Raw genomic sequence first — 26,268 nt, forward strand, 5'->3', positions numbered from 1 at the left:
TTCTATAAAAATGGATTCAACTCCCTAACTGTATAAAACAGAAAGAACGGCTACACTAATAAACAAAATATATGCATAATTATTTTTATCACATTTAATGTGAGAATGTTGCTATTATAATATTCAAAATAAATGCTGTAATAAGCTTTAAAATATTTAAACACTAGTCTCTCATTGGACACAAAATGACGTCCAATAAGAAAAAGGAATAAAAATATTGGAAAGAAAATTATTTTATTTCAAAATTAATTCTTGGCATTTTGGAATAAAAAATATATGGGAAAGAAAATTATTTATTTAAAATTTATTTCTGGTCTTGAAATAATATTCATTATTTTATTTTAATTCGAGTGTCAACCAATAAGAAATAGGCATGCTGTTTTAAAAGTTTGGAATAAAAATTATTATTTTTTGTCAATTCCTTTTTTCAGAGTATAAAATGAGAATAAATTTTCTCGTATTCATTTGAATCCGGTGGATAGGAACCGGTTCTCATGAATACGAAAAAACTATGTCTAGCATCGTATTATATCCAGTTTTCTACGAATATAGAAATGTACAATCATAAGATTAAAACTAGTTTTTTTAGCCGGTGCCTCCGGCACCTCGGGGCTAAAAAAAACTAGTTTTAATCTCATAATTGTACTTTCTATATCCGCGGAAAGCCGTTTATAATACGATGCGAGAAATAACTATTCCAACATCATTATTGATTTCTAATTTAACATTTCATACAGTGGGTAATATTTATTTCAACATTTTTTGTCATTCAAAATCAAGTGTCACAAAAATAATAATATTTAACATAAAAAAGAAATTTTTAAAAAAATTTTGTTTTCTTTATTTGTTGAAGATTTAAGCCCAAGCTTTTTCTGAGGGGGGAGACCCCCCTCAACCCCCCCTCTCCTGAAGGGGGGAAACCCCCCTCGACCCCCCCCCTGACGCTCTCTTCTTTGAATCTTTCATTATTTCTGTAATTTATTCTAACTATCTTATAAATTTCAAAACATGAGATAAAAAGGAAATAATTTGCTGTACATTATTAAAAAATTTTAAAATTGTAAAAAAAATTCCAACATGATTTTTAATTTTAAATACAAGAATATTTTTTCCTATATGATATGTTAAATTTAAATACAGGAATAATTTTGTACTGTGGAATTGAAGAAATAAATGCTGTACATTAGAGTGGCTTGATTTTCAATGATTTTCTAATTTTAAATGTGCTACATACACTTTCTGTCTGAACATCATATAAGAGACCAAAAAATGAAAAGAAAATATATTGAATAATGGGGAGGCTCGCTGATGCATGTAAACTTTTAGAAAGACACTTGTGGGGAGAATTTATTTTTTTTTTTTTGGGGGGGGGGCAATTATTTTTCTTTCAAAGTATAGCTTTATGCACCTTCCCAATTTTGTCTTGAAGAGTAGAATAAGAATAAAAAATCTGTTTTTAAAACTATTGATCCTAGCAAGAAAAATCCATAAATAAATTTAAAAACCAAGAGATTTTACATTTAATTTAAGATTTTTCATGCTTGGATGAATATTTTTTAAACCAATTTGATATTCTTATATTAATCAACAAGACAAATTCAAAAAGATGCATAAAGCAATACTTTGAAAGAAAAAAAGTTGCACCTCCAGAATTAACTTCTAAAATTTTTAATGCATGGAAACACCTTCCCCCCATTTCCCCTCAAGGACAAAATCAATTTTTTATATTTAGGTTTCTTATATGACGTTTAAACTGTAGATGTTGATTACAAATTCAATGTCCAAAATTGATCCACTCTACTGTACATTGTTATAATTTAATATTTGATGTGGGTATAAACATTAGACATAGATGGTCAATCTGACCCCATTTTTTTCTTAAAAAGAAACCTTTGTTCACTTTTTGTTGTATATGAAATACAGCCCTATAGGCAACATCATTTGCAACTAAATTTTGCAATGATATAATTTTTAGAAAGATAACTTTATTATAAGAAATTAAATTATTTATAACTAACTTATTATATGTTGTGTCATACGCTTCACATTATATGATGGAAGAAATATTTTCTTCAAATATTTCACCCAATGAAAGCTTTAACCTAAGATATTCAACAATTTATAGCTGATACATAATGTAAACAAAATTCCCTTGTGCTGTCTCTAGGTTATCTCTATTGTGTAAATGAACGTACAAAAGAGGAGGAGAGAGAGAAGGAAATAGACAGAAAAGTGAGGGAGGGGGGAGGGGGAAGAAATATAGAGAAATATAGACAGAGATATTTATTGTTCACCCTTAGATGATGTAAATTTTTTGATAGACTTTTTTGAATTTAAGAAAAAGATAGAGAATGAGACAAAACCAAGTATCATATTTTATTAATATTGCTTATACAAGAAAGGTCATTCAAAATTATTTCACCAATATTAAGGTCAAGTGACAAAAATTTAAATTTCCACCTACTTCGCCCCCAGAGGGGGCAATAGTAGAAGGAAAATTCAAATTTTGATCACATGACCAAAATTGTTGAAATAATTTTAATATCCTTTCTAGCATTCACAATATTACGGAAATATGATAAATAACTATTATATAATGTATAATATTAAGATGGCGCCAGCTTTATAATAAAAGTAGCGGTTACGACCCGCCCCTTGAGGCATCTGGGGACAGTCTAGTTTTTGTTGTGTGGGGGAAATCATCCCTTCACTTTCTATTTTAGTTTTCATTTTTTTTGTGGGGGGTGTGGCATTTTTTCTAAGGGGCTATTCCTTTTAGGAGGTTGGAGTTACCCTTCCCTAAAATATGTAAAATCCTTCCCAGGACCTATAAGAAGCTTTACTGCAAAGGACATCCATAACAATTCAGCGATTACCGAGATCCTTCGCCACCGACAAAAAAAACTTTATATAATAGTATAGTGAAACATATAGGAATTATATTCAAGTATTCAAAATTAATAAATTTATTACCAATCAATTATATTTTTTGTAAAGCAGACTCTATACTATACTGTTCTTGACTGAATATATTATCAACAGGTCTTTTTAAACTTTTGATCATTTTTCTGAATCCAATAAATTGTTTTAGGCTAGACTATAAGTCAAAGTTTCCATGGATTTATATAGATTGTAACTCTTAAGCTATCCCAAAAAAAATGTTGGATCATCGATAGAAAACGGAGTAGCGGGTTTCGTTTTATCTTCACATAAGCTTTTTATTATAGGTTAGGTTAGGTAAATACAGTGTGTTTTTCTTTATGAGAACTTTTTTGAAAGCAATTTTACCCCACTTATAGTTATCAGAATTTAATGATTAATGGCTTATTTTCTTCGTTTTTTAATGCAATTCATAGAACATTAAAAAAATATTACAGTTTTTGTTTAAAAAGTACAGTAAAATGTAAAATTCAAAACTTAGGTGTCAACATCTAAAAATAGTTTTAGCGCATTTTTCTTATGTTCAAATCTTCTACCCTTTGCAAGAATGGCTGCAAAACGCTCCAGAAGGTTGAGATCTAGAGCTAAAAATTTATACAGATACTATTGGGGACATGAACTAGAATATATCAAAGTTTGCAGGTCATATCTCAATCAGGGAGGGAGTACTGGCCCCCCAAAGTCGACTACTGAAAATCCAATTTTTTTCTTGCAAAGGGTAGAAGATTTAAGCATAAGAAAAATGCGCTAAAACCATTTTGATATTGTCACCTAAGTTTTGAATTTTAGATTTTACTTTTAATTTAAAAAATGAAATATTTTTGTAATGTTCTATTAATTGTATTGAAAAACGAAGAAAATAAGCCATTAATCAATAAATTCTTATAACTATAAGTGGGGTAAAATTGCTTTCAAAAAAGTTCTCATAAAAAACACACACTGTATCAATGATTGCCCTGCAGGATTAGGAAATTGGTCCCAAAGGGTTAAATCCCACGCAGTTGCTAGAAATAGGAGAAAAGTTACTGTGAAAATACGACGAAACCCGCTACTTTGTTTTCTTTCCATGATTCAAAATTTTAATAGGATTTGGCCCATTATGAATTTGTCATATATTGGTATAAAATTTAAAAAAAAACTATATGAAGTCCTTGAAAAAAAGTAATATTGAATTTAACTAAGCAGTCAGTGGGAGTTAATATAGAATAATTTAATCACTATGAGTTTGAAACACTTGATATTTGGAGAATTCGAGCTCACCCATAGACGTTCATTTCCTGTATAGATCTGGCAAGGATCTTGAAGCAGGGCATTTTGTAAATGGTTAAAATTGTAAGTTTCAGTAAAGTAAAAGTTGTCGCAAAAATAGGTATTAAATAATAACAACAAAGAAAGATTGAAAGAATCTTCCTTACCTTAACTCTGAGATCTTCTCTAAGTTTCTGCCTGGCTTTAATCAGTTGCTCCTTAGCAGATTCAGACTCTCTAAAAGATTATATTATAACTTTTAAAAATACTAGATATCACTTACCACTGGACCGATGTGGTTCTTCTTTACAATGATCCAGGATTTATAAATCATTTGGGAAAAGGGAAAGAGTACTTCCATCCTTCTAAGAGAAGTTTGCCCTGGAATAATTTGCATCCAAGAAAAGGAAGCGTAGCCAATACTTAAATAATAGCATTAATGTTTAATATTTTTCTAGTTTTGCTTTTAAACCAGTATATATCTGCTGGATTTGAACAGGTTCTAAGCATTACTGAAAAAATCATGTTTTGTATAGTATTACAGACAATTTTCTATGAATAATTGAATAAAATCATAAAATTTTTAACAGTTTTGTTTGGATGGGCCTTGGTACAAAATACCTAAATTACAAAAGACCTAACCCTACAAAAGACCTAGCCATACAAAAGACCTAACCCTACAAATGACCTATCCACAAAAGACCTAACCCTACAAAAGACCTAGCCATACAAAAGACCTAATCCTACAAAAGGCTAATGTTACAAAAGACCTAATTTATAACAGACCTGTTCCTACAAAAAGACTAATGTGTACTTTAAAAAAGACCTAACTGTCTTTTATTATCACGCCTTAAATACTTTACCTAAGTTGAGAATGTAGCTGGCTAACTGTATCCATTATTTCGTCCACCTCTTCAATAAGCCTAGAATATTTCATTTCAATTGTATTCAAAGGTATTTTATTTAAAGAAAGTAAATAGACTAATAGTGCCGTACAGACAGACGTAGGTAAAACCACAATGTAGTTGCGCATTTTAGAAAGTTTTTTAACATTTGTAAATCACTGAATTTTAAAATGATAGGCTAAGGTTGTGTGATTTTCAAAACACAAAGAAATTACAAAAAAAAGTTTTTGATGAAAGAAAATAGATTTTTGTAAATGTTATATGAATAGTATTATTGTATATCTCAGGGATCTTAAGGGATAAGACAATGGAGGATTAATTAATATATATTCCAAAATATGAAAAACAAGAGTACTCCTTCTATTAAAATTATTAGTTGAAAAGTTTAGACACTGCCTGTTTAGAACAAACCAACCAACTTACTTGTTATGTGGGGCATCGTCACAAGCCTCGACTCCTGGCCTAAACAAAATTCAATCTAAAAATTAATGGATTTATTTTATATATAAAAGATAATTGTGATAAAAATCTCTGAATCGCAGTCAAACAGATCGTCAAAAAACTTAAACTATAGAGAGAAAAAACGTTTAGATTTAAAGCGCATAACACTAAAATAATAAGTTATACCAATAAGACAGTCTTCTCTTTGGTTGCACAACTTTTGTTTTGAAGTCCTAACTGTGCAAGTTAATATTTTACGCCTGTTACAGGGTATAGGTATTCCCCATTATTTAATGTCCAGCTTTTGACTTACTAGCAGATCATTTTAACATCTTTAGTATGACAAAATGTGGACGAAATTCGAGCTTGCAACAAGTTAGAGCATGTATAATTATATTATATTCATACTAGCGGCTGAACCCCTTATATCTAGAAGCACCGTATTAGAAAGGAAGAAAATAGCCTAAAACTATCCAGAATAAAAAATACTAAGGCGAATTAAGAATGGAAAAGATACTCTACCTATGGGCTCTGAACGTAAGTCTTGTTTCTGCAACCTTTAGCGGGTTTTCTTTAGCTCTAATTGATGACTGAAAAGCAAGAATTATTATGTATTAATTTCAGATTAATAACAAGGACGTGTAAGAAAGTAGTTGTGAAGATTAATTCAACATGGAAAAAAGAGATAACAGAATAATTCAAGGAACAAACGAATAAAGTAAGTTATGGATCCTATCTACAATGGTCAGTCATGCGAAAAGAGAATGAGAAAATGCACCAAGTATATCTTATGAAAACTGAACATCTACGAATAACCAACTTTGTCCGTTTGTCCATTCATGATTTTTGTTTCGCTACTCATGGATGTTGTCATCCTTGTTTTTCAATAGCAAAGCTTTATAATGTTATGTGAGTTAAAAATAAAAGTAAGATTTTAGTAAGAAGTAAGTTATCAGGGTTTGGCAGCCGCGCGTCATCCGCGTGTAAGCCTGAGTGAAATCGTCATATTATAACTTTAAGATTTAGCAGGATGTCTAAGCCTGATCCTAAACAGATTTTTTTTTAAATTTGCAACAAGCGGGTTTAAATTTGAGGATTAGGCGTAGAAGAGGCGCGACTGCCGAGCCCTGGTAAGTTTACTTCTCTTAATTAATTATGCAGTACAGTGAACTCAAGTATAGATAAACCAATTTCAAGTCCAATATTGGACAACAGAGGTGTCACCCTTGCCTTGCATGCACTTTTAGTTAACAGGGGTGTCGCATAATTTATCAAAACAGATGTATGATCTTGTGCAGTTCACGGTAAAATCTTTCAAGGATCGATTATCTCCCAAAAAAACTTCTAGCTTTAAAAACTAAAACGGCTAGTTGTCGCAAGAAATATTGAGCCAAAAAAGCCGCCACTCAATAATTTATATATTTTTTAAATTGTTTGTTTCTTAAAAATGTCAAGTGTTTGTGGGAAAAATTTCTAAAAAAATAACCTGAAAATTATCATATAACAATTAATTTCATTTTAGGTAAGGTTACATAAAGAAAGCCCTAGAGGGGTTAGAAAATGTTTAAGTTTAAATACGTGGTTTGCTTAGATGTGAAAAACTTTGCTGCTAAAAATAAATGATACCTTTAGAATATTATTATGTTCAGTTATTTCTTGTTGTAGCTGATCCAAATATTTACCTTTAGAATATTAATATGTTCATCTAGTTCAGCTATTTCTTGTTGTAGCTGATCCAAATATTTACCTTTAGAATATTAATATGTTCATCAAGTTCAGCTATTTCTTGTTGTAGATGATCCAAATATTTACCTTTAGAATATTAATATGTTCATCAAGTTCAGCTATTTCTTGTTGTAGCTGATCCAAATGTTTGTTGAGAAGTCCCTGACACTCTTCCGTCTCCTTTATTCTCTCCTGAACAATAAAGTAATATGTAGAGTAGCTGTGATTCTATAAAAGAGACGAAAGATTTCTTTGAGTCTGTCTGTATGTTCAAAAAGATATCAATACTTTTGATTTCTTTTCTTTTCAGTTTTGATTTTAAAAGATCCTTGGAAGATTTTTAAGTGCCAGGTTCCTCCCCCCCCCCCCCCTTATAATTGCTCCTCAAAACAAAAACATCATCCTCCAGGAGCGTATTAAGTAATCGATACTTTTTTTCTTTCAAATGCTAGCATTTGATAGGCAAACAGACAGACAAAAACCAGTACAGTAGCTCCTATACTAATAAAGTAAAATATCAGAGATGGGTTTTTAAAAGATGCCGCGTTTTTTCGACAATTTTTTAGACATTGATTGATTGAACGAAGACGATGGGATTTCAACACAGAGTATACAACATAAAAATTCAAAATTTTAAAATTATTTTTTTAGCCATTTGTATAATGTCTAATACAACTTAAATTCATTTTCGCTGCATATTTATTTATGCATCTCTTTAGAGCTGTGTTAGACATTATACAAATGGCTAAAATAATAATTTTAAAATTTTGGATTCTTATGTTGTATACTCTGTGTATCGTCTTCGTTCAATCAAGCAATGTCTAAAAAATTGTCGAAAATACGCGGCATCTTTTAAAACCCATCTCAGAAAAGTCTCTGTAAGCTAGATTTTGAAATTATGTGCCATCACATCCACAAAAATATATTATGTCAACATAACAACAAATTATTATCGCAGCACTAACCTTCCACCTAACTATCTTTTTTTTATTCAATATGTTTATAAGGGTAAATGGCAGATTTACCACTAGCAAAAATACAGTGATTTGAATGTCATAAACACAGTCTTACTGTCAAATTCACACCTGCATTTTAGAGGGTTTGACAAAAATACAGTTATTACACTGTCATATTCACACCTTTGCTGTCAATTATACACCTACATATTGACAAAAATACATCTGTTAAATTTATACTTATTCATCCATATTATTTAATACATCGCATCTTGAGAGAGAACGCCATTAATCAAAGTATTAGTTACTTAATTAATTTTGTAAATCATATGCATTTTAAGTTTAATAAGAAAGTAAATGGCTCATTACTTTCATAATTTAAGAGTTGTTTTTAAAAAGCTATGTAAAACAACTCTAGAAAGTTATATTAATGTGTTTCCATTATGGGATCGGTAACTCTTTTTCTTTAACCATTTTCTTTCAACTAATATGAAATATTATGCGGATTTGATGGCACAACCTTTTGAAAGTGCTGATGCGAAACCTGTCATAATATAATTTCAAACATATGAACTCATGTCAAACAATAAAATAGTTACAGTGGCGTGCAGAGGGTTATAACAGAGGGAAATTATACATATGGGGGGAAGCAGACCTTTTAATTTCATGCACCCCATAGGTTGGACATTGTACGTTATCTTATGGAGGGGGGGCCGTGTATTCTCAACTCTTTGTCTGCTAGATTCAAAACTAAAACAACGAGTAGCGGCATTTTATGCGCAAGTACCCAAACTCAGTCAGAAACTGCTAAATTCTTGCACATTCCCTTTAAGCCAGTACCCAAAGTCTGAGACTACTAAAAATTGAATATTCGATCGATTGTCCCCTCCCTTACTCCCTGTTAATTATTCCTTCGATATGGATATATTCATTTGTTGGTTAGGCCTTAACGCTATATCGGGAAATTTACTTGGTTGCTATATGAGACAGATTCCTGACATGTCATTCTTTCACAAATTGCAGTATGTCTTTCTGCATGTTAAGAAACGTCATCGTGGTTTTTATGTGGCTGCTATATAAGATACCTTTCTTGTATTACATGTAAATATTTTGGCTTTTAAGCTATACCTCTTTGTATATGTCTATTTTTAACAATATTTAGTTATTTACTTAAATTCTAACTTTAACTTTAAGATTATGTACATAGTTTTATAAAACATATATTAGATATTCATCGCACAGTCTAACAAAACTGGTATTAATTCTATGATTTTTATTTAATATTCGTGGAAAATTGTCTGTGAATTGTAATACGATGCTATGCAGTATTTTTCAGTATGGATAAGAACCAGTTCTAATCCAGCAGATATTATTCGGTTTCGATGCCAGACTGAAAAAATTACAATATATAATCGTGCAGAAACTTAGTTTTACAAAATAATTAAATGGGATGAATTTCTGATTTACGTCCCGTCAAGTTTTGCTGATACAAAAAGTCAAACTTATGTATGTTAAGAAGACAATTATATCCATAAGTAGCACAGCAAAAGGCTTACAACTTTTATAGAAAACACAGGGAGGAAGGGTACATTGGACAGCAAATTATACACGTTATCATTCATTGGTTTAAAATATTTGGGGGACTTTCATTAAATGTAGGGAAAAGGGAATGTGATTCTGACAAACAATAAAGGAAAATTTCCCCACAACCCCCTTATCCTTTTCGCCCCCTTCTTCCCCCTCCCTCTTCCGTTACATAAAAAAAACTAGATATACCCCCACCATACTTACAATGGTTTTGTGATTTTTTGTAGAATTGATTTAGTTGCAATTTTGTATCCCTACTGTTTTTATCTATGACTGTTTCCTCTAATTCAAATTATGAAATTCATTCTCATTAATTTTTATATACTGTACATTCTGCTTATTTTTGTATGTATTTTTTACATGTTTGAGTTTCTTTCTTTATTCTTTTTACTGGGAAGCTCATTAATGTGCCTGTACAAAAAATGACGTCATACAATACAAATTACCAATGATTGGCCAGTATACAATTTAATTGACAAATGGTACGCCAGTATGGCGCCTTTTTTTATAGGCACTATAAAAATATTCTTTCACTGGTGGCTTCGCCATTTGTTTTTAGGGTCTCAACAACCCTAGAGAGAATGAAGGCTATCCACCAAATTCAGATTCCGTTTACGAGACTTTATTTGACATTAATACAGACGAATAGAGATCAACTTATTACTTATTACCAGAAGAATGCAAATAAATGTTCGAGGTTTCGTGATTTCAACAAAGAAAATTAGTAAAATTACCTTAAATGTTCTATTGGTGTTAGACCATGAGGTCATGAGTTCAGTACACGACACTGACAGCATTCCATCAATATTACCACGTAGCTCCCCAGATTTAAATCTAGATAGATAGATAGATAGATAGATAGATAGATAGATAGATAGATAGATAGATAGATAGATAGATAGATAGATAGATAGATAGATAGATAGATAGATAGATAGATAGATAGATAGATAGATAGATAGATAGATAGATAGATAGATAGATAGATAGATAGATAGATAGATAGATAGATAGATAGATAGATAGATAGATAGATAGATAGATAGATAGATAGATAGATAGATAGATAGATAGATAGATAGATAGATAGATAGATAGATAGATAGATAGATAGATAGATAGATAGATAGATAGATAGATAGATAGATAGATAGATAGATAGATAGATAGATAGATAGATAGATAGATAGATAGATAGATAGATAGATAGATAGATAGATAGATAGATAGATAGATAGATAGATAGATAGATAGATAGATAGATAGATAGATAGATAGATAGATAGATAGATAGATAGATAGATAGATAGATAGATAGATAGATAGATAGATAGATAGATAGATAGATAGATAGATAGATAGATAGATAGATAGATAGATAGATAGATAGATAGATAGATAGATAGATAGATAGATAGATAGATAGATAGATAGATAGATAGATAGATAGATAGATAGATAGATAGATAGATAGATAGATAGATAGATAGATAGATAGATAGATAGATAGAATACCTGGCATTGGTAGAATCTTCAATATTCTTATCTGAATATTTGCACCAAGACTGAGGAGAACTTTTAATTGTATCAGCCTAATAATAATAACAAGAATAGTTAAGTTAATAAGTAGCGTAATAATAAAAAAAATTATATATTAAAAATAGTAAAGTATTGTACAGTAAAGATAATTAATTTAATAAGGTACTGCATTAAACTTATCAAGTAAGTTAAGTTTTTAAATTTAAATTAATCTAGGAGAAGCTGATTGTAGGTAAAGAAATACCCTATTTACGGACTAAATGGATAGGAGATTTAAGTTATTCAAAAGTTCAACCTCCAAGCCGCCTAAATCACAAATCTACATATCTGACTCTAACACTACGCTCTTTTCTTCGAGAGGCACTTTTTTCTAAGATTAAAAGGATAGCCCAAAACCATTCAAATACTTAAACCAACAAATAATTCTCAGGGCATATGTGAAGCTTGCCTTAAAAGGAGAAGTCAATCTGTTCATAGTTATTTAAATCCTAAGTTTCAGAGAGAAAAACCTTTCAACTTTATATCATAGGATTGGGTTTTAATATTGTCTTAGGGATTTTACCAATCAAATTCCACTACCTTATTTACTCCTGGATGGAGAGCAATTTCATGGGCAGTATTGTTGAGTTCAAAACAGTTGCTATCAATTTCCAGAGCTGTGTCCTTCCTCCTCAAATCCTAAACATTAAAGAATTCACAATATAACTCTAAAGAAAAGAATGAATAATTAGAAAAACAAGAACATGAGTAACAGTAGGAAGATTAGATTAGTTTTGCTTGCATTTTCAGCTTATTAACCAATGGATATAAATGTATATGCTAGTTGAAGAATAGCCTTTCGCCTAAGAGGAGGAGAATATAGTTAAAAATGTTATTTATAGAAAAATAGTAAATACTGCTTGATCAGAGGAATCTTCAGTCGTGTAACTATGACAAAACTGAGTAAATTATATTAGTCAGTGAATGAATGGACTAAATGGGATAAAAAAAAGGTTAAAACCTGCAGCAGTGCTTGCATGATGATTTCATTGGTCTTCATCTGAGACAAAGAATCTGCTTCTATCTGTTTCATTCCATCTCTAATCCTCTGAAGCAAAATCAAGTTAAAAAAGCCTTTTAACCTATTATCTAAAGAAGTAAGTTTTATTTTGTCTGAATCATAAGTTCTAAATTCCATTCTGAACAAAGTAAGTTCTCTAATTTAGGTAGCACCAGCTATATTTTTCATAAATGACATAAAAGCAGCCATTTATATACTACAAAATAATAAGCTAAGCTATTATTTCTACATTTTATACTAATTCTAGCTGCCAAAAGAAGATATAGATTGGATATTATGACAGGCAAATTTTTTTGTCAATTTAGGTTGCTAACATGGACTTCACTTAATTGTCAGTTAGTTCATCCAGTAGGAGGGGAGGGGATGGAGTAAAGGGAATGGATGGGGGGATCGTCATTTTGCCAGGTACAAGTTTCATTTTTGTAGAGTGCATGATAATCTGGTGTAAAATACAAGTAATAATATAAATAATTCCAATCAATATTTTTTAATCTTTACCTTAATTTCTTTATCTTCATTTCCTAAAGAGATCTCTACAGCATCTTTTACCATATCAATTCCAATCCTGAACAAATTATCTGTGTCTTTAGAACATGCATTTCCCTTTTAGATTATTAGGCTATTTTACTTTGTTATTACTAGTGTTTAGAGAAATTAAAGATAGATGTAATGGATATAAAATACTTGGATATTGTGTTAGGAGAATTTTTGTCGTCAATTTAGGTTGCTAATATAGTCCTCAGATATTAATATATTTTTACTCCATGATCAGAGGAGTAGAATGGGTAAAGAATGAAGGGAGGGGGTATGGGCAGGGCAACCTAAATTTCCCTGTCATATTATCCACATACATTATATCCATTTGTACATAATTAACAATTAATAAATTATTACCTGTATTCTCTTGCTGCTTTGCACATGTTGACAACATCCTAAACAATATTATTTATTTGATGAATATTCATATCATCTTTCTAAATGTTTGTGTTCATTAACCAAATTTCTAGTTCATAATATTTCTCCTGTCACCCGATCCCCCTACCCCAGCTTAATCTTGACGTTCTCAACACACACTGAGAGATGGGGTATTGGGCTGATGATTACACTAGTCCCCAAAAGTTTATAATTATGTTTTAATATTCGTTGGGTTAACAACTTTTATTAAATTTTGATTGCTTGTTTCCTTATGTTAAGTATCAATACATTTAAAGTTACAATTGTAATCTATATAAGGGGTAATTTTGTGTATTATCATTAAGAACGTACATTAATTTATCGGCCATTGTCTTATCTTTTTAGATCTCTGCTCCAAACTGCACCTGTGGTCTCTGAATCTGTTGAATAGCATGATCCAATTGTTTGGTCCATTCACAGAGCCTCAGGTTCTCCTCATTCAAAGCATCATGCTCTCTCTGAAGCTCTCTGCGCCAGTTGGTAACATCAAATGCTCTTTCATTCAGCCTATCATAAAAATGTTTGTCTTTGTTCAGAAAATTTTGTATATCCTTTTGTATATCTTTTAGTCTGTCTGGCTTTTTGTTGATACCTGAGGATCTCACTAAAATCAATATGGTTCTCCTTTACAATGTAGCTTCTCATAGGTATTGAGATGGGTAAGTCCTCTAGTGGCCTAACCGTTAGTATACTTATTTTAAAAAACCCTGAGTTTTGTATGACCATCTGTGTGACTGTTTACCTATCATTGAAGCTTAATGTAGGTTTACATTAACTCTCCTGAGAGATATTGTTCTTGAACTTAAAAACTGCATTCCACTCTTTAAGTTGCCCCTAGAGGACTAAAGTTATTGTACATGAAAAATACTTTCATTTTCTGAAAACTCTTATCAACCCACCTTTTAGTAGAATCATCCTGGGTTCTAGCAGTTCTCCTATCTCTATCTTCAACAAGCCTCACTGATTGATTTCTAATCTAAAAACAATAAAAATATGTTGGCGCATTATTTTTGTTGTAAATTTTGAGATTAAATGAAAATACTTACCAATTGAATTTGAAGGTATTGTAATAATATATGTGTGCAAATCCTACCTCTTGAGATCTATGTTTAGCATCCTCAAACTCCCTGAAGTTTGCTAGGTTAGAATGAGCCCACTCTGCATGGGAGTACGGAGTACTTTGAGGCGGGGTCTCTTTCACCTTGTTTCTCATTTTTTAGTCTGAATTTTCTTAAAATGTTATTCAGAACAGTTAATGAGTATTTAGTATAGGTTAAAGAAACACGGTGCAAATTTTAAAGATATCACACTACATTTTATTTGTAAATGTAATTATAGAAACCCAATAAGGTAGAAAATATAAAAACATTCATCTTAAAGTATAAATAGCCACTATAACCTAAATTGAATAATCATATTTGTTGATAAGCTGTAAAACTAAATAATAAGTATAAGTACCTCCCTGTTTAAACATTAGTGAATTTTCTAAATTTAGGGATTTTCCAATCCATACATACCTGATATCAAAGGGATAAGATACCTTTTTCGTAAATAGACCCTCCTACTGTGTAAAATGTCACAGATAGTCAGTACTAACCTCCTCAGACCTATGTCTGGCATCTTCAGCCTCCCTGAAGTTTGCTAGGTTAGAATGAGCCCACTCCGCATGGGAGTAGGGAGTACTTTGAGGCGGGGTCTCTTTCACCTTGTTTCTCATTTTTTAGTCTGAATTTTCATAAAATTATCATTTGTAATATTAGTTAATGTCTTGGCATTGGAGAAGTTAAAGCGTAAACACAACAGCCATTGTTTTTATCAATCAAAGTTGATAGCAAAACTAACTAACCTCTTCAGACCTGTGTCTGGCATCCTCAGCAAGCCTATAGTTGGCAAGGTTAGAGTGTGCCCACTCTGCATGAGAATATGCTACTCCCTGGGGTGGGGTCTCTAGCACCTTATTTTTCATTTTTGCATAAATCTAAAATGCTGATAAGGGTATTTAAATAAAGTTAAAAAATCTGCAAATTCCCCCATACCCATTATGGATCACAGACAAAGTTTATTTGAGATATTTTGGATGTTCAATGTTGTTTGTTTTAGGATAAATAAAGTTTAGAAGATACCCGCAGGGATAGTACCTCAAAAGGATGACTCCTGAAGTTTTTATTTACAAGAATTTTCTAAATTAGAAAAAGGTGGGGACGTGGGGTAGGCTGCAAATGGCCCTATTTCAGGTATAAGTAAATCTTGTAAACTAGTTCTACCCTTTATCTTTGATGGCTTTTCCCTCTTTAAAATGGTGACAGGACTCATAGGAAGTTTCCTTTAAAGCAGATATTAGTTGAGATAATTTGTCTTCATACAGAAAGCTAGCCAAATGGAAAGTCAGACATACTTTATGCATTTGGAATGCAATAAAATAAATTAGAAATAGAAAAAAAACTCAATAATTAAGGAATTTGTGGTTTATGGTCTCATCACAAAATTATAAAAACAAATTGAAAAGGGAATAAATGAAAAAGATATTAAAAAAGAAAATGATTAAATTGTCCAAAAATAGATTCAATTTTCCCATTCAATGAAAATGTATCTCCTATTTGGAGGTATAACCTCCCCGTACCCCCCCCCCCTTCTGAATACCAATAGTCTGCCCTCATAAGAAATTTTCATGGGGTGATTATGGGGGTTATGTAAGGTGGAAATCTATAATCAAACCCCAACCCCTCTATAAAATTTGTCAAGGAGAGATACGCCAAAATAATCAGTTGGTACCTTGCTAGGCTAACTATTAAGGGAGACAACCAATTGAAGAGATTCTTTCAAAATATTATAATTTTATGCTTTGTACTTACATAATAAAGCCTTTATTTGTCTTTTGTGTTGAAATTGATGAAAAGTTTATTATTATTTAGTTGTGTAAATGCAAACTTTTGTGGAGTACATTCACTTCTGCATATTTTCATATCATATTTGCATTTCATTTGTTTGAATTAAGAGAAACAAATCTTTTTTATAGAGTAGTAAGATAGATTTTTCATTAAGATCTCCCTAATTGTATCGGGTGTACAATACATGCATAAAAAGAACAACAATAATAAATAAATTGTATATTCATTTAGATTTATATGTTATAGGCAAATTTTGTTGATATATTTATGTTACGTGAAAATAAAAGAAGTAGGGACTATGCAGTAATGTGTATTCACACATTGTTTTCATACAGGCCATAGTATTTGATAATGTGATACATGTGTGGAATTGAATGCACACCAAACTTTTGTGAATATTTAATTGTCCACTATACTAGGCAAACTATATACACAAAGCAATGGATATAGAATATACGTGGATATATTGACAAAGAAAATTTTGTCGTCAATTTATGTTGTTTACATGGATCTCATTTATTGGTCGGTAGAATTGAAGGGTATAGGGGTAGTAATATTTGATGGAGGTAGCAAGCTATAACTGTAAGTATCACATTATTAGAGTATATGAAAATCTGGTGCAACATCCAAGTAATAGTATATTGTTTATATACATGGTCACCAGGGTTTAAATGATAATTTCAAAGACTTAAACACAATAATTCTATTGAAACAAAAATATAGCATTATTTTGTCTATTCTGACAGCATTTTGGGGATATTATGTCAATTTCCCCATGAAAGATTTATCTATTCACCCCCATCATTACATTTAATTCCAATTTTCCTGAAACTTAAAAACATTGAGGTGAGAGAGGCCATATGGTGATGTAAAAATTTAAGGTAATCTGTGATAACTTTCAGTGCTTCACTCTACTCTTATGGTTTTTATTTAAAATAGAATTTAGAATAAATGCTGATTTGGGGGGAATTTAAATTTCCAGGGTTCAATTAGCCTACAACTGCAAGGATTAAAACTATGATTCTCAGCAGCGAAAGGTTAAACCGTTCATCTTATTGCTTACAAATTTTATAGTAACATTAAAAAGAATATTAATCAAAAGTGTCTACATAGATATATCCAGTTTTGAGAACACTTTTTTAGCTCAGTACCTTTTCCTGTATCCCTGAGTGAGATACCTATTACAAACTTTGTTTTCTGTGTTTTGTTGTTCCAGGGATAATGGACGGGAAATATAAAAAAAGGTCAGATGCCTGGTAATGAATCATAGGGTTTTGGCCTTTCCCCAAAAGGTCCCCTTCATTCCCTCTCTTTTTTTAATTGAATTGAAATAAGGTGAGGGGATAGTTATTTACTATATGTCTAACCCCTGCGGAAACTATCCCATTGATTTCCTAATCCTATGGAGCTATCCAATACCAAATATAACCTAACCAAACCTTACAGCTAAAAACTCCCCCCTGCTCCTTTTTTAAAATTTATTCCTAAAATTATGGAAAGGGGGGTTGGTTGTTATATTCTTGACATGGCACTGTCAGGCATATTGCCAAGGATCTCGAAATGCTAAATAATCTAATTAGAAGCAATTTTGTTAATTAACATTCATTTTCATAAACTTTTCGGCTATTTACAGTTGGAATCATTAATATGTATTTGACATCTATGTCTGATTTAGAAATAAGGAATTATTTACTAAATAACTTACAGTTCTTGTTTATAGCTTATTTTAACTAGCTCTTTATGTAAATAAGTGCCCATGTCTCATATTTTGTCCTTATGTATACCCTTTTCCTGTTATTTTGTTAAGGTTTCAGTAAATATGCGGGCATATACAAAACACAATATATATAGACATGAAAACCATTCATTCATAAATCATAGTTTTAAAAAGGATTTGATGTAAATCCAATGAATGATTGAGTTCTCCTTTTCTTTTGTCCAGGGAAAGTTTTTGTTTATTTTATGAACAACTGTTGTGCATTGCTACTCATGGATACTGTTATCCTTGTTTTAATCCCTTTAAAATATGATTACTATATTAACTTTTCACTTGTTCTAAACAATCACAATTGTGTATTTTATTCCAAAAGTTTAGGCATTGAAAAAATATCACTCCTACCCTATACTTTAAATTAACAAGGTCAACAATATTTAAACAAAAATTAATCTTCCATTCTATTATTTATCCATAAACAACTATACAATCCCCCCCCCCCCCCATTGATTGTTAGAATAATCTTTATCATACCTATATGGAAATCTTAATCCTAAAGGGCTCCAACTTAATTAGAAGGAGTGTTACAGAGTAGCTTTGCTCGAAACAAAATAAATATACAAGTACTATGAAAACCAACAAGTTACTAATATAAAACTGCTCCAACCTAAATTCAGGCAGAAGCTAAAGTTTCTTTTAACATGCCGATAACACATTTTGTATTTAGCCAGGCATCAGGGAGGGAGGTCCCCTCGTTTGTTTATTACACTAGTCCCCAAAGTTTTATAAAAATATTTCTTGGCATAACAACTTTACGGACTTTTAATGAATATGGATTGGTAGATTTATTAAGTTGATTGTTCAAATATTTCAACCACTTATTGTAATATAAAAAATGGATATGAACATTGGAGATGTACATCAATTTATTGGTCATTGTCTTATCCCTTTAGATCCCAGGACAGGCATACATAAAGTGTTCTTACAAGGATGACGATATCCATAAGTAGCGAAGCAAAATATTTATGGATGAACATACGTACAAAATGAGAGTATGAGTGGATCTTGCTAACCACTGAACCGATAAGGTTTTCTTTTGAATAAAACTTTTATAGGTCCAGGAAAGGTCTTCAACCTCTCAAGTTAAATCGCCTTTAGAATAAAAAATTCAACAAAATCTTACTATCAAATAATTAGCCACAACAAATAAACACCATGTCAGTTTATTTGAAAAGGGGGAATGTTAAATGGAACACAGTTTTCTGTTTTGTCAATAATTTGAAGGGAATAATAATACTTACTATATTCAGGGAAGTTCCTTCATTCAGGAAACTTTTAATTATGTGTATCTATATCAGGACTATCTGTCTTATCCTTAAAATAAAGTAACAGGATGTCTGATGTGTGTTTGTGTGTCTGTGTGTTTGTACCAAAGGATCTCGCTAATCGCTGAACTGATCGGGTTCTCCTTAACAGGGTATCTTCTCATAGGTCCTGGGAAGGTTTATAACTATTTTGGGGGAGGGTACCACCACCCTCCCAAGAAAAATCGCCCCTAGAAAAAAATCACTCCCCCACAAAAAATTGTTAAAATTTTTTTTAAAAATAGGGGGGGGCACCGGCACCCCCCCTACAGTAGTTATTTATCATTTAGATACAGCCAAGTCGCAAAAATAGAGCAGAAAGCAATTTGCTAGCAGACGAAAAAGGTCACCACCACTTGGTCCAGGTAGTTGTCTGGATTATACATTTTTGATGATACATTTATCTTTTTAGCTATAAGGTATTCACTCTCATTTTCTAGTTTAGATTATCATTCTCTTTTTAGTCAGTGACACAGGGAAAGGTAAATGGATTATAAATTAATCATCTTTTAAAAACAATGATAAATGTACAAAAGATAATATTACTTCTGCTCCTTTCATTGGCCTTGACTTGTATCCCTGGAGAAGTAAAGTTGAATTCTAGGGAGGGAGATGACAATGGACTGTTTATTACACTAGTCCCCAAAGTTTTTCATCCGTTAAACTTTAGAGGCTTTTAATGAAGTTTGATTTGTTGGTTTATTAATTTGAGCGTCTAAACCATTAATTGAAATCTACAGAAGCGGCACTTTAGTGTGTCATCATTGGGGATGTACATCTATTTATCGACCATTGTTTTATCCCTTAGATCCCTGGTTGAATTCCCTATCCATTAGAAACAAGGACAATAATGGTAATAAGTGAAACACAATCAATAATTGTACATCCCCAATGATGGTGTACAAAATTGTACCTACTGTATATTAGAATTATTGGCTGGTCTGTTTGGACACTGCTTGTTAATGAAGATTTGATAAAACTATCACTAGAATAGTTATTTATCTCATCATACTGTAGACAGCTTTCTGCGGCTATTAAAATATAAAATTTTTAGATTAAGAACCAGTGTTGTTAGCCCTGAATAGCCGTAGGTTTCTGTGGAAGATTTCTGTAATACGTTGCTTCACTTGATTTCTTTTTGTATGGCTGAGAACCGGTTCTAATCTAGCGGCGGATATTGATCGGTTTTAAAGCCATAATGGAAAAAAAATCTTTTCCTCCATTTTTAATATTTATAGTAATGTACAATAATAATTTATTATACTTTAAAAAGCACTCTCCTTTATAAAAAAAACCGCTATAAATCAAATATTAAATGTTTGAACAATCTAATGGCTTTTTACAATATTATTAAAATACAAAGTGAAAAAAGTATTATTACAAAACTAGCGGTTACGTTCCTAGAGAGGGTGCAGGGGTTAAAAAAACTGTATATCTCCACCACGGGGACACTGTGCCGACTTTCAACTTGGTCTTTGAATGTCAGCCAATAACGTCGGAAAAATTAACACATCCAAGTCGCTACAAAAGTGCATGCAGAACGCAATTTGCAAGTCCCCACCGCTGTAACCAAATAGTTGTCTGGGTTATCTATACCTTATACATTAATTCCTGGACCTAAGAAAGGGGTTACTGTAAAGGAGAATCATATCGGTCCAGGCGAAAGTAAGACACACACATTTGCACACAGACAGATAGACTTCCTGTTACTTTTAAAAAATAGATTATTTAGGATATAAAATGAAAATAATTTTTGAGATCTTTATTATTTGCATTAATTTACACACATATGCACATATTTTAATTAAACAATGTCATGATATGCATATACTAATATGTTTATTTACAATGATTTTATGAAATATGTTTATGAAAAAAATCAGGGTTCGGAAGCCGCGCTATCAGCCGCGCGGCTGCGGCTGCGGCTGAATCCTAATTTGCGGCTGCGGCTGCGGCTGCGGCTGCTTAAAGTTATGGAAGTGGCTGAGGCTGAGAGTGGCTGAGGCTTAGTGCGGCTGAGAGTGTCTGCGGCTGAATGCGGCTGAGGCTTAATAAGAATTGGGGTGGCTGAGGCTTACAGTGGCTGAATTGGAATTTTGTGGCTGAGGCTTCGAGCGGCTGAGGCTTACAGTGGCTGAGGGTGGCTGAGGCTTACAGTGGCTGAAGGATTTGTGGCTGAGGCTGCGGCTTACTGAAAGCCGCGCGGCTCATAGCGGCTGCGGCTTACAGTGGCTGATTGGAAAATTAAGCCGCGCGGCTGAGTGAGGCTGAGGCTGAGAGTGGCTGATAACATAATTAAGCCTCGCGGCTGATTCTGAGGCTGCGGCTTACTGAAAGCCGTGCGGCTGAGGCTGTGGCTGAATTAAATTCAGCCGCGCAGCTGAATGCGGCTGCGGCTGAATACAATATTAAGCCTTGCGGCTGATCTTATGGCTGATTATAAAATAAGCTTTGCAGCTGAGGCTTCGGCTAAATTGGATTTTTTAAATGCATTCTAGGACATTTTTTGGAGAGTTGAGGGTGGTTAGGGGTTGTGAGAATAAGAGTGGAGGGAAGAGGGGGGAGGACAGCAGGATTTTTTCAAATGTTTGATTCAGAATTAGTACCCAAATTTTATACTGGTACCCAAAGTTTTATACTGATACCCAAAGTTTATTCTGGTACCCAAAGTTTTATTCTAGTACCCAAAGTTTTATACTGGTACCCAAAATTATATACTAGTACTCAAATTTTATTCTGGTACCCAAAGTTTTATTCTAGTACCCAAAGTTTTATACTGGTACTCAAAGTTTTATACTGGTACCCAAAGTTTTAGTCTGGTACCCAAAGTTTTATAATGGTACCCAAAGTTTTAGACTAGAACCCAAAGTTTTATACTGGTACCCAAATTTTACTGGTAACCAAAGTTTTATACTGGTACACAAAGTTTTATACTGGTACCCAAAGTTTTATACTGGTACCCAAAATTTTATACTGGTACCCAAAGTTTTATTCTGGTACCCAAAGTTTTATACTGGTACCCAAAGTTTTATACTGGTACCCAAAGTTTTATACTGGTACCCAAAGTTTTTTACTGGTACCCAAAGTTTTATACTAAAAACCCAAAGTTTTATACTGGTACCCAAAGTTTTATACTGGTACCCAAAGTTTTAAACTGGTACCAAAAGTTTTATACTGGTACTAAAAATTTATACTGGTACCCAAAGTTTTTTACTGGTACCCAAAGTTTTATACAGGTACCCAAATTTTATACTGGTACCCAAAGTTTTATACTGGTACCCAAAGTTTTATACAGTTACCCAAATTTTATACTGGTACCCAAATTTTATACTGGTACCCAAAGTTTTATACTGGTACCCAAAGTTTTATACTGGTACCCAAAGTTTTATACTGGTACCCAAAATTTTATACTAATACCTAAAATTTTGTTTTAATATTGGTACCCAAAGTTTTATACTGGTACCTTAAGTTTTATACGAGTACCCAAAGTTTTATACTGGTACCCAAATTTTATATTGGTACCCAAAGTTTTATACTGGTACCCAAAGTTTTATACTGGTACCCAAAATTTTATACTAATAGCCAAAAATTTATTCTGGTACCCAAAGTTTTATACTGGTACCCAAAGTTTTATACTAATAGACAAAAATTTATTCTGATACCCAAAGTTTTATACTGGTACCCAAAGTTTTATACAAGTTTTTTAGCAGTAGGAATTTATTTCAACATCTTTAGTTATGATGCAGTACAAAGCCTATCAACTCCCAGACGACGAGCCAATGCGCTACATGTTGAGCCACGGTCGAGGGTTTCTATGACATTAACTCAAGGTCCAACAACCCTGGATAACTAAGGGGAATTATATCTTTCCTTTGCTACTGTACATGTTGCACACCTAGCACCTAGGAACCATTTAATGTCTTCAGTTATAACGCAGTGTCTGCGCGAGATTCGAACCTATTACATCCCTGATGACAAGCAGATGCGCTACTTGTTGAACCTTGGGGAACCAATTCTTTCCTTTTCTGTATTAGTTTAAGTGACATCTATCCAGCAACCAACTTTTTTTTATGGAACTACCTGCCTGAAAGTTTTATGGTAATGAGTTACGCCTGTTTATGAGCCAAGGAAATCCTCCTACTCCAACTTTACATGTTGCACACCTGCCATAGCAGCAGTAGGAACCATTTTATGTCTTCAGTTATAACGCAGTGTCTGGCCGAGATTCGAACCTATTACCTCCCTGATGACAAGCAGATGCGCTTCTTGTTGAACCTTGGATAATTAAGGGGAACCAATTCTTTCCCATTTAAGTGACATCTATCCAGCAACCAACTACCTGCCAGAAAGTCCTATGGTAATGAGTTACGCCTGTTTACGAGCCAAGGAAATTCTCATACTCTAACTTTACATGTTGTATACCTGGCATAGCTGCAGTAGGAACCATTTAACGTCTTCAGTTTTCACGCAGTGTCTGGCCAAGATTCGAACCTATTACCTCCATGATGACAAGCAGATGCGCTACATGTTGAGCCATGGTACGCAGGTTAAATTTGTCTTAAAAATAATCGTCTTTAAAATGCTTATCATATGTACACTTGCAATAAATGTATTTGTCATAAAAACTTACCTCTTATGAAAAATGTTTTTTTTTACAAAAGTGCTTTTCATTACAATTATTCATGGGTATAATTTTTATGACTAACTTTTTATGTCACATAATCTTAATGACAATGTAATTATGAAGTTATTACAAAAAATACTAAACAATAGGTACTGGAAAAAGAAGAACTGAATTAAAATAATTTTTTGGGGGGTAGGGTGATTTTTATTGGGTGGGGAGGGCCGGGGCGAGTAAATCCCATTTTTAATTTTGGGGTGATGTTTAATTTTTTTTCTAAGGCAATTTTTTTCTGGTAGTGTGATGGTACCCTCCTCCAAAATAGTTGTAAACCTTCCCAGTACCTATAAGAAACTACCCTGAATAGGAGCACCATATCGGTTTAGTAGTTAGCGAGATCCTGTAGTACAAACATATAGAGAGACAAACAAACAGACATCATAATACTTAATGATCTAAAAATAAGACAAATTTTCATTTTGAAATATTGGAGCTCTGATAGCTTTTTGGTACGGTAACAGCTTTGAACCATCTATCATCCGGGTTCGAATCCCAGAAGAAAAAAAAAATTTTAGTTTTAATTTTAGTTTTTTAAAAAATTCAAAAACTTGGAAAAGGCAATTTAAAAAGTTTTCATTAGTTCAGTAGTTATCGAATTCTTAATCTACAGACAAAATAACTCTCCATACTTTATACAAGGTTTTAGAAATAATCATATGTAATTCTTGGTGGAATTGAACAGAAAACCTTTCTTACACATTATGGTGCACTAACCCTTAGAACATAGGTGTAAAGCAATTTTATATTAAAATTTAGTTAATAATATTACAAACTAGAAATGCCTGGATGTACCATCCAGGTTTAGATAAATTGGTGAAAATAATTGTTTCCTTCTGTTATGATACATTATTGATATTGATTCTTATAAAAATCATCATTCCTGAAACATTATTTTCAACAAAAAAAGGGGCTTTAGCTTTTTTGTTTAATTTCTTCTGTGGTTAATTTTATTTTACCATCAAATAAAAAAATCTGTAAAGATTCCATTTTAAAAAAGAAGGGTGACACAAATTTCAGATCTTAGTATTCATGATTTGAGAAAAATTCATCTTTATATCATAGCACAAATTAGATAATCCTGAAAGCATCCCTTAGATTTTATGGAGAAAATAAGTAAATCAAATTGCAAAAAAAAATATCTGAAATTTTAGCTAACCTTCCAACATTGTGTATGACCGCGTGCAACTTCGGGAAATGGCATTTTATAACTGTCCATCATTTTAAAGGATTTTAAGGGGGGTTGGGTGGGTTTTGAATATACAATAATAAATACCTTTATAGATATACATTATACATTCTCCTATTATTGTTTCAAACAAAAAATAAACTTTTGTCTAAATATAGGAAGTCCGCATAACACAATGAATTGTCTTTTATTTACAAAAAAAAGTGATTGTTAAATCTACAAAACTAAACTCTCCATAACTTGCCCAGTAATGTATTAATATCTTCAGAATGTTTAAGTATTTGATATATTGACTTAAATGAATCTTATTATGGAGTCAAAATCAATCTTTATTTATTTACAAAGATGTATACTAAAAGTAATTTTATTCTTTATACTATAAAAAAAAGTTTAAATATTATATTATTCTAGGAATTATCTTTATTGCTTCTCAGCTTAACAAAAGGAAAATTTGTCTACAAACAAATCTTGTTGCAATTTAAAATATGTTTAAATTTCCTTCACAAACGTATATTCTGTTATGGCTGAGTGGGCTAAGGCGTTATTTTAATTTTTTCTCTTCATATCTAATTCATATCTTAAAACTCAGGATCGACTCAGCTTAAGAAAAAATGTGATTCAAATCAGGTTTTTCAGATATTTTTAAAAATATATATATCCTTTTCCATTAAAATGCCAATATCCTAGGAAACCCAGCAGCCAAGAAAATGCAACATGCAAAATTTAATCTGTTATAATTCAATTTATAATATCAACTTTTCAATTAATGGTGAATTTTTCTCAAATCATGAAAACTGAAATCTGAATTTGCGTCACCCTTCAACATTGAATATGACTGCGTATGACTTAGAGAACTACATCTATAAAATCCATCAAAAATATAAATATTAACATATTCATAGAAAAACATATTTTCTATATATGCATTAAAAAGCATTTTGCTTCCAAGCTTCTATATTAGAATTTTTAATTATCAGCTTAAAATTTGGGTGAATATTCCTTTCCTAAATAGCGCATGGGTTAACACGCTGGTTTGTCATCCTTAAAATCCAGGTTCTAGTCTTGCTAAGTTACACATTT

At 32.0% G+C, this 26,268-nt stretch overlaps 1 protein-coding gene across 1 annotated transcript in view; it reads right to left on the reverse strand.

Annotated features, from left to right (window-relative positions):
• Positions 1-14,568, reverse strand: part of LOC145326951 (tektin-3-like) — a 53,557-nt gene extending 38,989 nt beyond the window's left edge. Inside the window, exons 1-14 of the mRNA XM_080170399.1 lie at positions 14,449-14,568; positions 14,255-14,331; positions 13,721-13,862; positions 13,296-13,333; positions 12,900-12,966; positions 12,342-12,428; positions 11,921-12,019; positions 11,318-11,394; positions 10,537-10,636; positions 7,347-7,451; positions 6,057-6,124; positions 5,517-5,555; positions 5,052-5,111; positions 4,356-4,425 (exon numbers count right to left, since the gene is read on the reverse strand). Of these exons, the coding sequence (XP_080026525.1) occupies positions 4,356-4,425; positions 5,052-5,111; positions 5,517-5,555; positions 6,057-6,124; positions 7,347-7,451; positions 10,537-10,636; positions 11,318-11,394; positions 11,921-12,019; positions 12,342-12,428; positions 12,900-12,966; positions 13,296-13,333; positions 13,721-13,862; positions 14,255-14,331; positions 14,449-14,568 (1,149 nt within the window). The remainder of the gene's footprint in view (positions 1-4,355; positions 4,426-5,051; positions 5,112-5,516; positions 5,556-6,056; positions 6,125-7,346; positions 7,452-10,536; positions 10,637-11,317; positions 11,395-11,920; positions 12,020-12,341; positions 12,429-12,899; positions 12,967-13,295; positions 13,334-13,720; positions 13,863-14,254; positions 14,332-14,448) is intronic.
• Positions 14,569-26,268: the final 11,700 nt, after the last annotated feature.

The sequence above is a fragment of the Acartia tonsa genome, chromosome 8 (assembly GCF_053477335.1).
Source record: "Acartia tonsa isolate MP-2025a chromosome 8, ASM5347733v1, whole genome shotgun sequence".
NCBI classification, from domain to species: domain Eukaryota; kingdom Metazoa; phylum Arthropoda; class Copepoda; order Calanoida; family Acartiidae; genus Acartia; species Acartia tonsa.